Source organism: Hemiscyllium ocellatum, chromosome 29 (genome assembly GCF_020745735.1).
Source record: "Hemiscyllium ocellatum isolate sHemOce1 chromosome 29, sHemOce1.pat.X.cur, whole genome shotgun sequence".
In the NCBI taxonomy this organism is placed as follows: Eukaryota; Metazoa; Chordata; class Chondrichthyes; order Orectolobiformes; family Hemiscylliidae; genus Hemiscyllium; species Hemiscyllium ocellatum.
The window spans coordinates 44429602-44448847 of NC_083429.1; the positions used below are offsets into that span (position 1 = coordinate 44429602).

The 19246-nt window shown below is 38.5% G+C and overlaps 1 protein-coding gene across 1 annotated transcript in view; it reads right to left on the reverse strand.

Annotated features, from left to right (window-relative positions):
* ppp2r1ba (protein phosphatase 2, regulatory subunit A, beta a) overlaps nt 1–19246 on the reverse strand; it is a 54732-nt gene that overhangs the window by 8442 nt on the left and 27044 nt on the right. The window contains exons 8-11 of the mRNA XM_060846687.1: nt 17541–17611; nt 15549–15683; nt 9495–9668; nt 6018–6078 (exon numbers count right to left, since the gene is read on the reverse strand). Coding sequence (XP_060702670.1) covers nt 6018–6078; nt 9495–9668; nt 15549–15683; nt 17541–17611 — 441 coding nt within the window. The remainder of the gene's footprint in view (nt 1–6017; nt 6079–9494; nt 9669–15548; nt 15684–17540; nt 17612–19246) is intronic.

The window sequence follows — 19246 nt, forward strand, 5'->3', positions numbered from 1 at the left end:
AAAACAGAAGCCTTGTTGGAAACACCCTTTTGGAAAGTGGTATCATCAGGAGAGGGGTAGAAACTGGTCAAATTGAATGGAACCTTTTACAGGAAAAAGTGTTAGAGGAAGTATAACTTTGGGTTTGCAATTAATACTGGTTGACCATCTACCCCATAAGTGGAAAAAGAGAAGTCATGGAAGAAAAGGGGAGAGTGAGAGATGGACCAGGTGAAGGGAAGATTTGGATAAAAGTTGGAAACAAAATTGATACATTTTTCTAATTAACAAATGTGATCAGGAAGCAACTGCTGTACTAGAAGAGCAATCTGTTCAGGTTACTTTGGAATGAAGAAATAGAGGGCCTTCAAAAGGTGTGGGGGTACTGTCCAACCATGTTGAAGAGTCTGCAGTTGTGACAAAGAAACTGGAAATTGTAAAACCGATGTAAATCGTTTGAAAAATCTCAGTCTCAGAAACACGCCCTTTGATTGAGCACATCATTGCAATTTCTTCTACAAAATAATGTTGCCTTGGAGGAAAGCGTTCAGCACACAACCACGAAAATCCATATCCCACTATTTGCATAGAAGCTTCAATAATTTTTAGAATAACCCTGGTCCGTTGTGCTAAGTCTGTACTGTTAAAAAGATTTGTGAACTGATAACAGTCTTGCAAGAGATTTGTGAATGGAACGTGAAACCAGCATGTTAGGGTTATCCCTCTCAGTGAGAAAGCCAACACTGGGGACAGATATCACAGTCAGCAAGTCTTCATGTTTGCTAAAGCCAGCATTTGTTGGTTGGAAGTTTTATTTTACATTAGTAAACGCTGATGTCCCAATGTATTTTATGATAAAGTTGCCAAAATGGCTCCCAAGAAAATGGGTTATTAAATCACTGTATTGAACAACTTCTTCCATCCTGTCCCTACCATCATGCACTATTTTACACATTTCAAAACAATCAGCTCCCAAAAAACATCAAACTCAAGACTTCATTGCGAGTGCGCTTTCACTGGCACGGTTTTCTAATGAGCTCTAATACTCCATTATAACATTTCTAAATAATAATGGCACAAGTAAACGAAGCTGGATAGCCACCAAGTACTAACTAACCTCCACTCCATACAAAGTCAATGGTGATAAGACAGCACAATGCTGTCAATTGCGTCTGTTTTAAAAAAGTCAATTAACAGCCTTTGCCCTAAACATTCACACTTTGTTCAAAGCTGGTTAACCAGGAGAGGGACAATGTGAAGCTATTCACTTTGCTAAGGTAGATTCCTCATGATATGAAATACGTAATTGCACACGTATCTTAAATCCCTGAATAATGCAACATAAAAAGGTTAGCTGTGCCATCTGCAAAACCAACCTCAGTTCATAAAAGGGGGAGAAAATTTTTATATATCGTACAACTAATAGATCTATATTTCAGGTATAAGTAATTGCTTCTTCCTGTGAGAGAAGGAATACATGGTAAAAATACTGGATTAAGAGGAACTACATGTTTATTTTGTGATGACCATCCACAAAGGGAAAGTCTGTATATCTTCAGGATTGCTCTTTTTAACAATTATTTCAAAACTATAAAGGAAGCTGATCGAATGGTTTCACATTTTTTCATTCAGTTAAAAGAAATATTGAGGTGATTACAGAACGTATCATGTGCAGGTCATTTTCCAGCCTTACACAAAATATCAATACACTTTTCATTTAGAGCTGTCATGGAAGCGACATTTCAGTGCAATTATCTATTGGTGCCTGGGCGTCAGAACAAATACGCTCTTGTCCCTACTTCCAAATTAAAGCTGCACTTCTATTTCCCAAGGTCACAGCTATGCTCAAGGCTGAAATTACTGTTGTTAACCTTCTCACAAGCTATAACAATCTCCTGAAACAATTAAAATGGAGGCTTGGCAAGAGCTAAGACACCATTGAGGCAAAAACAGTTCAGAATCTAAAGGTGACATGATGAAAATGTATTTACTTGAATATGTAATAAATGGGATATTAACCCAGAGTAGTGATGTTCAAGACAAACTATTAATTTAATTTTCCATATTTCACCATAATATTCAGCAAGCAAATTATAGTTGATTGTACAACTTATTCTTATGTAGGATGTGGGCATCGCTGGCAAGACTGGCATTTGTTGCTCACACCTAGCTGTCCTTTTACAGATTCCCCCAGAAATGGAAGAGTTACCACATCACTGCAGGTCGTATGTAGACCAGACTAGATAAAGATGATTTCTTTCCCTAAAAGTTGTTAGTGAATTAGACGGACTTTTACAACAATGAACAAGTGTTGTCTGAACATGCTCACCATTAGGCTAGCCTTGAATTCTAGACTTCTTAAAAAACTGAATTCAAATTAGACTGTCTGCCACAGTGGAATCTGAATCATGTCCCTAGAACATTAGCTTGGCTTCTGGGGAAAAAATAATGTTAAATACTTAAAAACTCTTCATCAAATATTTCAATCGTGCATTCCTTCTCTCATGTGGAAGTAATTTCATGTACTCGAAATATTTATTTCAAATGCCTATAAAGTCATTTTCTTACCCCTTTCCCTTTTAATGAACTGAGGTTTGTTTTGTAAATAGAACACCTTCCAACCCCAGTATGTTAACATTATTCAGTGATATATGAACTTATTTTATTCACACAGAATTACAAACTTGATGTCATGAAGAACGTAACAGTTGTAGAATTCCTATTATGTAAGCTGTTTTGCAGGTTTAACATATTAAAAGAAGTCAAATTTGTGAAAATGCTTTGACAAACTATTCCCTTTTGGGAAATATCACATTTCTAAAAAACAGTATAATGTCAAGACAAAATGCTTCAATCGTTTCAAATGTTATAACGAAGCTTCCTGTACCATCATTACACGTGGGACACTTCCTACCATGTACGTGGCAGGTACTCATGAAACTCAAGCCAACGTTGTCCATCTCACACACTACAGGCAAGGATGCCCTGACGCATGGTACATTGGCGAGACCAAACAGAGGCTACAGCAACGGATGAATGGACACCTCAAAACAATCGACAGACAGGAGTGTTCCCTCCCAGTCGGAGAACACTTCAGTGGTCCGGAACATGTGACCTCGGACCTTTGGGTGACCGTCCTCCAAGGCGGACTTCGGGACAGGCAACAAGGAAAAGTGGCCATGCAGAGGCTGATAGCCAAGTTCGGTAGCCATGAGGAGGGCCTCAACCAGGACCTTGGGTTCATGTCATGCTACAGGTGACTCCATTGCACTAGACACAGAAACACACAGAGACAGAGACAGACACTCACACCCCTCCGATACACACACACCCTCTCACAGACAGTCATAACCCCAAGCCCGTGTCTCCCCACCCCCCCAACACACATACATATATATCTAAGCTTGTGGGGTGAATTTGTACCTGCAGAATCACATTTTACTTTGCTCAAAAACTGCAATTAATCCATGTAAGGTTTTGCAAATCTATTTTTTAAGATTAGAATCAGTCTGTCCATTGTGGTACAGACAGCTTCACAGGGAGCTAACATCATCAATACCTTATCTGGGCCAACAATGACACCAATGGTTCAAGTGCATTGGAGAATGTAACTTTTAAAAAAAGTTTTGCGATTTACATACGAAAGAACTAAAGCCAACAGTCATTCTAAAAGATGACAGACTTAAAACAATCCAGGTCTTTTTCAATAATAATTCCAGTTACATCACACTGTAAACTTTTGCTATAAATTCTGTGTCTTTCAACCTTATTCTCCACAATCACCTGAAGGAGCAGCGCTCCGAAAGCTAGTGCTTCCAATTAAACCTGGTAGACCTGGTGTTGTGTGATTTTTAAACTTTGTACACCCCAGTCCAACACAGGCATCTCCAAATCATGTCCTGAAGTACTCATTCAAGAATGCAAATTAAAACACAAATACAAAATCTCTATAAACAACAAGCACTTCAGCACTGCAACAGCTCTTGCTCATAACGAAAACTTGATTTAGGATCAAAGATGTGAAGTAAGACATTGTTAAAACAGAGACTGTAATAAATATGTGACACCAGCAAGGGGCCAGAATGGTTTACTGAGTCCAAGCAAAGAAATAAGCTACAGGATGTCATATTGTTTTCCTTGACCAAGGAGGATGACCTGATTGAGACGAACTGAATCTACCAGTTGGAGAGAGTAATGAGAACAAAATTAGTCCTAACTCAGAAACAGTTTTTTTTCCCCCAGAGAAGCAACTCACCCCATTTTCTCACCAATTTCTATGCCCTTTTTCAAATTAAGAACATTCTGTGAGGAAATACAAGCATAAACCAAAGCTATGTACTCTACAGGTGCAGTGGACTGACATCAACAGATTTCAAAAGTTGGATACCTCAGTTTATCCTTGAGGTACAAAAATATCATTTTACATTGATTCCACAGAAGTAGCATGAATTCCTAACATTTTCCAATTAGGCTAATAAGAGGTTGGAGATATAAAAAAATGTTTATTCGTCAGAACAAAGTTTTTAAATATCTAAACAGGGACTTAAACAAAATCTGCTGCTCCGCCCGTCTCCCTGGTCTTGTTTATTGTTCACAAAGTGCTGATCTGTCAAGACTCCTCCTGGGCTGTCTGCAATTCTAGTTGTATAGCATGGGTTACTGCCAGTATCTATGACACATTCCACAAAGAAAATTTGCATGTTTACTGTAAATTAACCGTAACCAAATCTTGACAGCCAGCCAACTGCTGTTCAAACATTTGTCCTATGCATGGAATTCAAATCATTAATCAGTGTGAGCTGCAATCCGAGTATCTATAGACACTGCAGGAGACACATTCAAGACAAAGGACAATATTGGATGGACATTACTAACATTTTATAAGGAGGAATAACTTCTACAGTAAATATGTCACAGGGTTCAGTTCACAAACGATGAGAACTTTTGACTTTAAGCTGAAAATGTGCAGTCTGAAACACTTCACAAAAAGTTTTTACTGACAGTGTAAAGTATAATTTATAGGACTTACTGCATAGACATTTACAAATTAACCATAATGGACATTTAGAAGGACATGTGTAAAGGACATTTGGAATAACTACTCTATAGAAATGGGAGAGACTAAAAGTGGTTTTCAAGGAGAGAAAAAACACTAGGAAAAAATAAGCAAACTAACTGACAGAAAGCTAGATCATTATGAAAACTAAGTTCAATTTATTACGTTCATAATTATATCCTTCTCTTGTATAATCAGTTTGAGGGATTGGGATTGATTTAACACGGCTGCTGCTTTCATCATCCAACTCAAAAGATCATGGAAAAATTGGAAAATATAAATTAGAAATACTATGCCAGAACAAAAATTGTAAGCTTTCTTTCCTCAGGCAGATTCTGACCATTAATCTATTTATTTGAAAACAGGATCTACCTACCACCTTACTGACATTGTCAGGATCATTTTGGAACAGGATTTGCATTGTAAACTTAGAGATACAACAGGCTCTAAAGAAAATATTAACTCTCGATGGAAATTATCAAAGGTGTGGTCATCGTTGAGCTCTGTAAATGCATCAATATAGCTTGCAACCATAATTGCTGCCAAAAATATAATAATTCATAAGTCATATACAGAAATCAGAAATCTTCAGACTTGTAGCCAAAGGTCAAAGTTAAATAGTAAATTTAAACTTGGAAAACTGTAAACTATACAAGTGTTTCTGGTTACAATCATAACAGTGCAACAGTTCATTTCTCCAAGGAGATCAACACTTCAGTCAGTAACGGTTAGATTGTTCCCTCACAGAAAATACAATCCTTATTTCTACTCAAATCAGAATTGTTGGTCTACACTATCTCTTTGAATTAAAAATTTATCAAGTGCCGTACCCCCATTATCACTCCATAAGCTTGAAAACGCTTCCTTTACAGAAAATAATCTAATACCTCTTGGATGGCTTCAACCATATGTACATTAAAAACCTCCCGCTTTGTTTAATCGCAATCAAGTATCTACAGGCCTCAATTGAGGTAATACTCACCATGATCCACCAGCCATGTCATGCATAAGGAGTTCAACTTCTCATCAAAAAACTCAACTCCCTAAAAAGTTTTTTGAAAAAAACATGTCAATAAAGAAACCGACAAAAAAAATCACTTTGAAGCCCTTGAAGCATAGTGCATCTCTTCAGTGCTAAGCAAAATAATTAACATGCTTCACGTGTTTTTCAAACATATTCAGCATAGATTAACAAAGTTCTGGTAAAGTATTCATAATATACGCCCACACAACAACTAATCTCAAGGCACTGGCGGCTGGTCTACATTCGAAATATGGGGGGTAAAGTTATTCCACTGAATTCTGCATAACAATGCAGCAGGGATTACACAACATATACTCAACTGTGTCATTACAGTTGCTTAAGGTGTATCAAATTATTTTGAATACTCTTGAATAAGTTGTTAGCACCGGAATAGTATGCAAGACTTTCATCCAAAGGGAAAACAAATATGCCTTTGTAAACTAAAGTAGCTCTCTGCTCTTCCTCGGGAAACGTGTTGCTTAGTTTTCACACAATGTACAATCATTTAAATATCTTCTGCAATAATGCAAACCCATTAAGCTATAACAACTGCTGCCTCGCAACTGCATAGTAATTATTGCAGTAACTATATCATTGAGAACATCCAGGTCGAATGAATCGAAGGATATTATCACCACTATACAATCATGCCTAGCCGCTAAGAGATGTTTTTCATTTCTTGACTTTATCTTAAACCACTACAGAGTTATTTTGCTGCACTGCAGGATGTACGAGTCCCATATCTCTGTATCATATTGTTACATGATATTCAATTTCTCGTTTCTTTTTTAAACTTTTACCCAACTAATTTTAAAACAGTTTCATATCTTACGAGTGAGTTTAAAATCACATGGCACAGTCCAGGACTTTTCCACAGCGTATGGCTGCACAATTTTACAATTACATTATTTTTATATGGAATCCAATTAAAATCTCCTCCAGTATCCGTGCAGCTATCGTCTCACACGTGCATGATCTGTGTGCACTAACTGTAGTAGGCACAGCATTCCACCATTGTCAAGATGTTTTGTTAAAATGTTAATACTGAACAGTTGTGATAATGAACTATAAAGCACTGCATGACAAATAGGAAGTTTTGTCCAGTTCACTAATAATACCTTACTATTACACCACCTTTGAATGACAACAGGCAGCTACTTGAAATCTTAGCTATTCTTGATTATTTCCTCAGGCTGCAGAGATTACACCTTGCGGTTTGGTATCATATACAAAAATTCCCAAACATCTGCTTAGGTATTTGCATCTTCAGTTGACTATAAAAAACAGACTCACTGAGACATGACCTAAATTATAACTGGATGAATACATTTTACCTACTATTCCAGTTGGAGTCTGTAAGATGGCTACAGGAGGACATGGTTATATTCTGTAGTCTTATCTGTTGATTGGCTATAGCATGGGGCCGTACACAATGTGGCAAACTGCCACCTTCCCTGGGATATGCTATAGAGGGAGACAGCTTATACCAAAAGCTATGTAGTGTGCCCAGTTCTCACATTTAAAATGGTGTCATGAGATGTGAAAGACCTCAACATCAATCACAGCATGTGGGCAACTCCAGCTGGAGATCAATGTAAATCATAATGTTCGCAAATGTTACCAAAGGGTAGGGTTCCACTGCGAAGATGACAAGGTGTTAGAGCTCCAAACCAGATGGTAACATTGCAAACAAGTAACAGCAAAAATCATCCTGCACCAAAAAACAAACATTCAGAAGTGACAGGAGCAAATGACATTCGATGCTGGAATCTGTACTGAAAACAAAAAATTGCTGGAAATCACAGTGGGTCACACAGCATCTGTGGACAGCGAGCAAGCTAGCGTTTCAAGTCCAAAACTATCTGAGGTAAGATAACGTTTTGCAGTTACTGAAAACCAGCATCTTCCCTAATTTCTATGCATTAGTAAAACTGCGATTTAACTTCAAATTGGTCCATCACAATGAGAAATTATTGCAAGAACCTGTGCCGAAGGTTTTGAAACTTCGCAAAACTGCAGTAATTACAGTGAACGCAAAGTTAACCTCACAATCAGACCAATAATTGAACACATGACATATATGGTTGCCCAGTTAGTTTCACAACAAATCCTGTCTTTCTGAAAATGACTAAGATCAAATGATGCATAAACAATTCAAGTTCAGCGCATCTGAGATTTGTCCATGCCAATCAGATATCCTAAATAAATCTACTCCCATTTGCCCCATATCTCTAAACCCTTCTCATTCATATACCCATCCAGATGCCTGTTAAATGTTGTAATTGTACTTGTCTCCACCACTCCCTCTAGCAGTTCATTCTATAGACGCACCACCCTGTGCATGAAAAAGTTGCCCCTCAGGTCCCTTTCACACCTTGCTCTTCTTACCTTAAACCTATCCCCTCTGGTTTTGGATTCCCCTACCCCAGGGAAAAGACCTTATCTATTCACCCTATCCATGCCCCTCATGATTTTATAAAGCTCTACAAGGTCACCCCTCAGCCTCTGATGCTCCAGGGAAAATAGCCCCAGTCTACTCAGCCTCTCCCTATAGCTCAAACTCTCCAACCCTGGCAACCTATTTGCAAATCTTTTCTGAAGTTTCACAACATCCTTCCAAGAGCAGAGAGATCAGAATTGCACAGAGTACTCTAATAGTGGCCACACCAATGTCCTGTACAGCCACAACATGACCTCCCAACTCCTTTACTCAATGCACTGATCAGTAATGGCAAGCATACCAAATGCCCTTTTCACTATCCCATCTACCTGAGACTCCACTTTCAAGGAACAATGAACCTGCACTCCAATTATTACCCTTTTAAATGAAGTAAGAACAGAAAAAAATGGAGAAGGGTAATTAGCAAGTGAAATCAAGCTTTGAGTTTCCTTAAGTTTTATTTTAAGAAAATGATTGAAATGTCACCTGCTGACTTTAGAATGACACGGTTCTATATAAATAAGCACATATGCCACTGAAAACCACTGGAACAATAAGTCTCCAATGCTTCAGTGTGGAGGTAAAGTGTAATGACAGGCTATTTGACTATGGTCTGCACCATTAAACAAAATAAAAATGAGAGGTCTCTCAAGTGCAATAATTAGAAGCAGGGTCCTTCTAAGCCCAAGATCAATTTTAGTACAATATCACCATCCCAACTAAGATCAGGGAGTTCCACATGCAGATCAAATGGGTTGGTGCACTGCATGAGTACACATCTATTACCATGTCTCTTTTTGAATCAGAGGGATCAAGGTTACACAACCACATATAAAGTCAGACCTTTCACCAAATTACACCATATTAAATGTAGATGAATGCATCCTTTCGAGAATTCAGTTAGGGAAATATTTCTAGAACACACATTCTATTATGGGAATGCATTTCAAACAACTGTTAACAGGTTACAAAAGCATTTTGAAAAAACTACATACCAACTGTCCTGCAAGCAGAGGCATATACTCTATTATTGCCAGGCGTACCCTCCACTTGGCATCTTCTGCTAACTCCACAATGGCTGGCAGAAGGGATTGAGATAGCTGGCGAATTCCTATTACTTCATTCACACAGTCCAGATTGGAGATGATATTCAAACGAACTTCAGGACACTAGAGAAGTTAGACAGATATATTTTAGTATAAATGATAATCTGAGCAAGTTTAACAGTTCTCATCTCAAAGCTGCTAATTATAGAGAATGAAGATAGAAGACAATTTGAAATGGATGAATTGTTAAACTTTTCCTATTCTTTCTCCTCCAAGAGTTATCTAAACATTCAAAGACAACGATTCCTTGAGGAAAAATATATACCTACAGCCCAAGTAAACAGCTGCTCTCAAGCAAAGTATTAATTTCATGAATTTGTTTTAAGTGTTCTGACTTACATTCACTGATGCAGTGCTTTACTGATAAAATTCAAAACAGAATGGTTTACAGTCTGCTACAAAAATCAACAGTAAATCTCTACTGCACTGAATGGGTCAGAAAAACTTGTATTAGATTTGCAAAGCCTTTCCTCATTTAGGAAATATAGACTATGCCTCTATTCTTCCTACCAAAGTGCAAAACCTCGTTTTCCCACGTTGTATTGTGCATTCCTCTTTTCTGTCCCCTCCCTAGTCTGTCCAACTCCTTCTGCAGCCTAACTGTTTCCTCAACACTATCTCTCGGATTATCTTTGTGTCATCTGCAAACTTTGCAACAATGCCCTCAGTTCCTTTGTCCAAACTATTCATGTATAACTTGAATGGTTGTGGTCCCAAAAATGACCTTATATAAAACTGTCCAACTGCCATGAAAAAAATCTCCTTTATCCCACACTGTCTTCAGGCAGTCAGGGAATCCTCTATCCATGCCAGCCTCTTGCCCCTAACATCATAGGCCTTACCTTATTTAGCATAGTCCTGAGCAGCAATTTGTTAAAAGGCTTTCTGGAAATCCAAATACATGACATCCACTGGCTCTCCTGTCTATCTAGCTCATTATTTACTCAAAGAATTCTAATAGATTTGTCAATCATAACCTCTCCTTGCTGAAGCCATGCTGACTCAGCCCTATCTTACCATGCAATTCCAAATGGTCCACAATCTCATCCTTAATAAATGGACACTAAAATCTTACCAACAACAAACAGCAAGCTACCAGCCTATAATTTCCTGTCTTCTGCCTCCCTTCCTTCTTAAACAGGGATGTTAAATGATACATTTTCCAGTCTTCTGCAATCTTCTGACTCCAGTGATTCCTGAAAGATCACCACCAATGCCTGCACAGTCTCCTCAACTACCTCCTTCAGAAATTTAGGGCTTGGTCCATCTGGTCCAGGCGATTTATTCACCTTCAGACCTTGCCCAGCACCCTCTCCTTCATGATGGCCACTACATATGTGTTCCCAATTCTTGATGTTTTTTTCTTTTGTGCTGTCCTGTCTTAACCTCATCAGTCACAAATGCATTGACCTCCCCTCAAGATGTTTAGTTTTCTTTGGGATTTCTGCTGAGCTTACACCCAGAAACTGCCTTTGCTGCTCCATTATCTTCTCTGTTAAACTTCCAATCAACTTTAGCCATCTCCTCATGCCTTTGTCGTTATCTTTACTCAACTGTAACACCTCTGCAGTTGATTCCAGCTTTTCCCTCTCAAACTGCAGAATGATTCCTATTATATTGTGGTGACTGTCATCTAGGGGTTCCTTCACCTTCAGCTCTGTATACAAATCTGCCTCATTACCCACCACCAAATCCAGATCTGCCTTTTCCTGAGTAGGCTCTACCACAAGCTGTGTCAGCGAAAAAAACTATGATAGATATGAAATAAAAATGCATTTTACAATTTATTAAGTGTCAAAATCAAATCTTTTACCAATTAGCTAGGGCACAGAAGACCAACAGTAGTTGTGATGGAGTGCTTTTCCTGACTGAAGGTCTGTGACCAGTGGTGAGTCACGAGGATCAATGCTGGGACCTTTTCTTTGTAATATATTATTTGGATGAAAGTGCAGGTGTTCAGTATGTTTGCAGCAAGACAACAAATATTGGTGGAGTTGTGGATAGTGAGGAATGTTAACAAAGGATATAATAGACAATAGATGCAGGAGTAGGCCATTCTGCCCTTCATGCCTGCACCACTATTCAATATCATGGCCGATCATCCTTAATCAGTATCCTGTTCCTGCCTTATCTCCATAACCCTTGATTCCATTATCCTCGAGAGCTCTATCCAACTCTTTCTTAAAAGAATCCAGAGACTGGGCCTCCACTGCCCTTTGGGGCAGAGCATTCCACACAGCCACCACTCTCTGGGTGAAGAAGTTTCTCCTCATCTCTGTCCTAAATGGTCTACCCCGTATTTTTAAGCTGTGTCCTCTGGTTCGGCACTCACCCATCAGCGGAAACATGTTTCCTGCCTCCAGAGTGTCCAATCCTTTAATAATCTTATATGTCTCAATCAGATTCCCTCTCAGTCTTCTTAACTCAAGGGTATACAAGCCCAGTCACTCCACTCTTTCAACATAAGATAGTCCTACCATTCCAGGAATTGACCTCGTGAACCTACGCTGCACTCCCTCAATAGCCAGAATGTCTTTCCTCAAATTTGGAGACCAGAACTGCACACAATACTCCAGGTGTGGTCTCACCAGGGCCCTGTACAGCTGCAGAAGAACCTCTTTGCTTCTATACTCAATCCCTCTTGTTATGAAGGCCAGCATGCTATTAGCCTTTTTCACTACCTGCTGTACCTGCATGCTTACCTTCATTGACTGGTGTACAAGAACACAGATCTCTCTGTACTGTCCATTTACCTAAATTGACTCAATTTAGGTAGTAACCATACATTTATCCACATTTAACTGCATTTGCCATGCATCTGACCACTCACCTAACTTGTCCAGGTCAACCTGTAAACTCCTAACATCCTCATCACATTTCACCCGGCCACCCAGCTTAGTATCATCAGCAAATTTACTAATGTTATTGCTAATACCATCTTTTATATCATTAACATATATTGTAAAAAGCTGCGGTCCCAGTACTGATCCCTGCTGTACCCCACTGGTCACTGCCTACCATTCCGAAATGGAGCCATTTATCACTACTCTTTGTTTCCTATCAGCCAACCAACTTTCAACCCAAGTTAGTACTTTGCCCCCAATACCATGTGCCCTAATTTTGCTCACTAACCTCTTTTGTGGGACTTTATCAAAAGCTTTCTGAAAGTCCAGGTACACTACATCCACTGGATCTCCCTCGTCCATCTTCAGTTACATCCTCAAAAAATTCCAGAAGATTAGTCAAGCATGATTTCCCCTTCATAAATCCATGCTGACTCTGACCTATCCTGTTACTACTATCCAGATGTGTCACAATTTCATCCTTTATAATAGGCTCCAGCATTTTTCCCACCACTGAGGTCTGACTAACTGGTCTATAATTTCCTGTTTTCTCTTTCCCACCTTTGTTAAAAAGTGGTACAACATTAGCCACCCTCCAATCCGCAGGAACTGATCCTGAATCTATTGAACGCTGGAAAATAATCACCAACGCATTCACGATTTCTCAAGCCACCTCCTTCAGTACCCTGAGATGTAGACCATCAGGTCCCGGGGACTTATCAACCTTCAGACCTAACAGTCTCTCCAACATCAATTCCTGGCAAATGTAAATTCCCTTAAGTTGAGGTTCTTCAGCCACTGTTACCTCAGGGAGATTGCTTGTGTCTTCCCCAGTGAACACAGATCTGAAGTACCAATTCAATTCTTCTGCCATTTCTTTGTTTCCAGTAATATATTTCCCTGTTTCTGTCTTCAAGGGCCCAATTTTAGTCTTAACCATTTTATCGCCTTTCACATACCTTAAAAAACTTTTACTATCCTCCTCTATATTATTGGCCAGTTTACTTTCGTACCTGATTTTTTTGTCTGCGTATTTCCTTCTTAGTTATCCTCTGCTGTTCTTTAAAAGCTTCCCAGTCCTCTGTTTTCCCACTTAACTTTGCAATGTTATACTACAGGACACAGACCAGTTGTAAAGTTGGGTGGAGGAATGGCAGATGGAGTTTAATCCTGATAAACGTGAGGTGATGCAACTTGGGAAATCAAATCCAAGAGGAAAGTATACAGGAAATGAGAGGATCCTTAACCATGTTGATATAGAGGGATCTTGGGGTGCAAATCAATAGTTCCCTGAAAGTGGCAACGCAAGTGGATATATTGGTAAAGGCAGCATACAGCATGCTTGCCTTGACCAATGACAGCATTGGGTATAAAGTTAACAAGTCATATCGCGGTTGTAGAAGACTTTAGTTAGCCAGCATTTAGAGTATTGTGCACTGTTCTGGTTGACAGACTATACGAAGGATGTGGGAGGATTTGGAGAGGGTGCAAACCATGGATTATCAGGACGCTGCCTGAATTGGAATGTAGCAGCTAATAAGGAGAGGTTGGACAAATGTGGATTCTTTTGTTGAAAGGTTCAAAAGCAGAGGGGTGACCTCATCGAAGTATATAAAATTACGAGGAGAGAGGACAGGGTTGATAGTCTGAGTCTTTTCCTCAGGGTGGAAATGTCAACTACTAGGGGACACAGGCTTATGCAAAGGTTTAAAAGGAAATATGCAAACACAGTCTTGCCCATAACACACCTGGGGAGATGGTGGAAACAGATACAAAAGCAATGCTTAAGAAGCATTTAGACAAAACAAAATGAAGCCAGGAGTAGAGGGATATGGACCACGTGCAGGCACATAGGATTAGTTTAGAATGCATCATGGTCATCACAGGCATGGTGGGCTGAAGAGCCGGTTTCTGTGCTGGTCTGTTCTGTTTTACCTTGCAGCTCAAATTAAGCCATTTTGAGTTATTCTTTGGAACTAATTTAGATAAATGTGAATAGACAACCATCTAAAGGTTCAAATGTGGACTTTCAGTATATTGTTCCTGAAAGATCAAAGCTTATTCATTATTATGTTGAATTAACAAGAACACTGAATATGTGATGTGCAAAGATCCATTAAATACGTTGCAACATGGAGAGAAAGCAATTTGAAAGATTCTTCATAAAATTAAATTGATTTGCAACCACATGGGGCAGCATGATTTTATAAAAAGTCAGTGCAAGTCAAGGTTTAAGAAGATACATTGCATTTTAGAATAGTTTTTTTATATATAAAAAAGACCTCACATATCATTTAGCAAAACACAAGTTTCCATAACTTGCAAAGCTCTGTAAAACTGATTGCATGCATGGGAGGGAGGGAAGGAGATAACTGGCTCAACAGAGTTTAAAGAGCACCACTGCCATGTGTGGGGCAAAACAAGGGGGCATGCATCCAACAATAATTGACCAGAAGCTTGTAAGCAGCAGTACAACTAGAAAGAATCCATTAATAACTGTGGCTGTCCTTCAAATTCATTCAGCATAAATTAGAAAATTCTGAAATGTTACACAGGGCACAGTTACAATCAATTAGTATTATTGCTTAACAAATGCCAAATCTGTGTGTATTCCTCAACAAGATGGCATTTAGGTGGATCCAGATTGCTATCCACAAATCCAACACAGTAATTGTAGTCTGGGCAACACTAACCAACACAGTACATTAGAGGCTATTTTTACATTACATTGTGACAGTTTATATTATCAATCACCTTCAAATAACTAGGTAATCCTCATCACCTTCAGTTAGGCAAAAAATACAAGACTTTCCTGAGAGTTTTAGGATGATGAGTTTACATCTAGATGTACGACTACAAGTCATTCAAGTGGTTTATTTTCTCTATAATTTCTTCTGCAGTAAAAGGCTACCACCTTTCATTTTCACTTTAAGAATGCTTTTGAGCATATACACAAAATTAAGTTCACCAATCATGTGCATAAAGTAGTCAACTGTGAAAGCTTAGTGTACTGATGCAATGACTTTAGTTTATCTGTAATCAAATCAGTTTTAATCCAAAATTGGTCAAGTGGCTTTGTTGCACACAATGTGATAATTACCTCATCTTTGAGTTGAGCTAAAAACAGTGGAAGCAAGTGTTCAACTGTGCTGTCCTTGCCCAAGATGGTGGAGAGGCCCATAATTACTGAGGCCAAAGCTGACTTCACATGTTGATTAGTATCAGATACAAGCTCCTGAAAAAGAAAATCATATAATCAAAAAATAAAATCCTAGTCAGATGGGTCACAGGCTGCACATGACCAGCAATTTGTCCTGTTGGTCAAAAGCAAACTTTGTGTTTATCGCCGGAGTGGGTGGTAAGTAAATTATTTTTGCACATATACATGAATGCCAAAATATTAAATTCCAAAAATTAAAACAAATGTAACTGAATTAGTCAGTAAATTACCCAGCTCCATTCAAAAGAATGGCAACTTTCCATTTGTAATCAAACTTTGAAACCAAAACCTGATTGAAACGCAACTGATTAACTTTCAAAATTAGATGGTTGTGCTAAGTCAATTTAATTTTAGGAGGTGAAACACTGATGCAGAAATCATTCGCTTTTATAGTTAAAAAGGTTGCAACATGTAAAACACTGTACTTCAGAAGTTACAGCCTCTGGTGTCTCAGCCCGAAATCATGAGGATCTGAGGAATTATTCTCTTATCCTTGATTAGTTAGGAGATCCACAAACCAAATTGAAAATGAAATCTCTCGTGTTATAGCCTATAGCATTCAAGTATAGTAATGAAGCATGATATAGGAGTGCAAGTCCTTAATATAACTGAGAATTCTATCAAAGTGCAAATCAAAATCTGGTCTGAAGGCTCTCTGAATCTCCAATTTTAGAAATATTGAAACAGGCATCATTAACAATGCACATTATGTGTATTCTGATAGATCTCCCTAACAATGAAAAATAGCAGATCATACAATCATGTGGGAACTGTACTGAGGACAAGTGTTACACAAACACACAATTAGAGCTGGGTGGGTTACTTACGATAAGAAAATACACTGGTTTAAAATGCAGAAAGAAATGAAGATTAGCAATTATATTTTCATTTGTTAACATTTTAATTTAATTGCTTTCTCTGATTAACATCTGAAATCATGCCAGGATTTTCTATTGTTGACAAGCAACAGAACTGAAAATTTCTAGCTTCAAATGCTCTAAATAATCTAATAGCTTAAAGGTGGTATATGGAAGAACAATGATAGTGGCCTTTCAAGACTGCACTTAAGGATTGACGCCATGCCAATTTACTGGAACATGGGCCAATACCAATAACTTCAACGTAAGTTTTTTGAGGAAAGAATATTAAACAGATGAGAAGAAATTAAAGTGCAAAAGCAACTTCATTTATCTGTGAACCCATGTTAAACACCTTGTGCTAGGTGTGCATTGTTTGTTCACAAAAGTCAGTCATGTGGTCATGACTTCTCTTCCTCATTTGTGTCGACAATTCTATCAAGTGACTGCCAAAATCTCGCATTTGATTTTTCAGAAGCCTGCCTGCAATTCTGAATGGGACAGTGAGCACGAAGTCAATCAACTAAAGGTCACCTTCAGGGAAGTTGTCACACTAGTCTCATTTCTGGCAATTTCAGGTTCAGAACACCCATTTGATTTGATAACTGGGATGGCACGCTGGCATCCTGCAATGAGTGAGAAAGTCCTGCCCCAAGTCTGCTACTTTGTCTCATAAAGGACTGGAAATTCTATAATCCCTTACTCTGAAACTCAAACTTGTACCCAAACTTAACCATCCACCCTGGTCTCTTTCTTCTCCTGCCCATCCCCAAACCAAACAAAAAGCCAGATTCTCACTTCATACTTGATCCGGAGAAAGTAAAGAAAAGAAAGTACACAAACAGGTATCTGGTAATGAACGACTATGTAAAGGCACTGCTTTACATTTAATAGCTGCTTTCCATCGCATTCAACACCAAGAGCAAGAAATTTTATTTTTTCTGGAGTTGACTCTAGTCAGCTTCAACATAAATTCTTCGCGACATAATCAGCCAGGAACATGAGAAAATATTACCTTTACATATGGCAAGATGTGGTTCATTATGACCGTCTCTCTGCAATCTGCTGGCAGGTTTTCACAAAAATCTGCAACGCAAGATAAAAATCATTAAAGCACAATTCTCACATTGAAAAAAGGCAGAGCTTAAAAGTTACCCTTTTAAAAGGATCAAGAACAATGTTCAGCAGACAATTTAAGATGTGTAATTATCTCGATCAAATTTTTAAAATGTTGGAAACATCTTGCGTGGAAGATAGCAAAAGGAAATTTGTAAATTCTTAGCTAAGATATTAAACAGTAATTTTAATAGTTTGACAAAGCTAGCTTTGTAGTTTAAACATTGAACAGTTAAAGGCGGGAGCAAATTGCCAAACTCCCTCTGTTTACCCTTGGCAAAGCTGTAGCGGGTGCAAAGAATGCAAATTGATTCAAGTTGTGATTTGGCATCAATGGAGAGTACAGTACCAGCTGCATCACTCAGGACGACTGGCAAAATATATTGGCAGGAACATCAACATTATTTGAAACATTGGGTTTATGGCGGTACGCCAGATGGCTGATTCAATGATGTTTATCAGAATCGGCTTCACTTCCACACTAATTCAGAGCAAGGCAGTGGCCATCTCAGAAGTGTGATTGACAATTAGACAATTCAAAAGAGCAAATCTAATTTATGTACCTAATCGCAACCTACACAATTCAAGGCAGATTGCACATATAAAATAAAATTCAGTGGGAAAATAATTAAAGAAGAATCAAGGCTTCCCATTTTCTTAATTTGAGTCTGTTCAATTTGTTTTTGAAAACTTTTAAAACCATGTTCCATAATGCATGAAAAGGACATTTAAAACTGTCTTCCTAAAATGGAACACAAACAAATAACAAACAAAAGTGTAGCACAGAGCTCGGAATTTCTGATTAAAACAAGCATAATTATGCTGAAAATCTGAAAAAGAAACAGAAAATGGTGAAGCACAAAGTCAGTCAATCAGCAACTACTTGTTGACAAGCAAGTCCAGATATTAAATATCTTCAAATGAAAGGTCACCAAATGCATCTTTCACCATACAGCAAAAGACAAGATGGAAGTATTTTCAATCATCTAGAGTCAGTGGTTGAAGATACTGGAATGTGATAACTTTCTGGTTCTTCAGAACTAGCTGCGTCCCTAGCCAAATGCCACATTGCAACTATAGCACTGACCCAACAGCAAGAAAGATTGTCCAGCTATATCATGCCCAAAAGAAGCAAAGACAAAACCAATCGGGCTAACTTCAATCCCACCAGTCTACCCTTATCATTCATAAAGCAATACAAGGTATCAACAATGCTATGAAGAGGCACCTTCTTGATGATAATCTGCTCCTAACCTCATTACAACATTGGTCTAAACAGGAGGTAAGAAGTACTGCTCTCAACTTCAAGGCAATGATCAGTACGGAAATTTCCCATTGATTGCTATCATACCCAGCATGAAGAGAGAGACGGTTACGGTTCCTGGGAGGTTAATCATCCCAATGCAAAGATACCATGACAGGTGTTCCTCAGGGTGGAATCCTAGGCCCAACTAACTTCAGCTACTTCGTCAATGGCCTTTCCTCCAATACATCAAAAAATGGGGAAGTTCACTGATGATTGCTATTTTCAGTACAATTTTCAACAACACAAATAATGGAACAGTCTGTGTCTATTAAACAACAGCTGACAATATTCCATTTTGC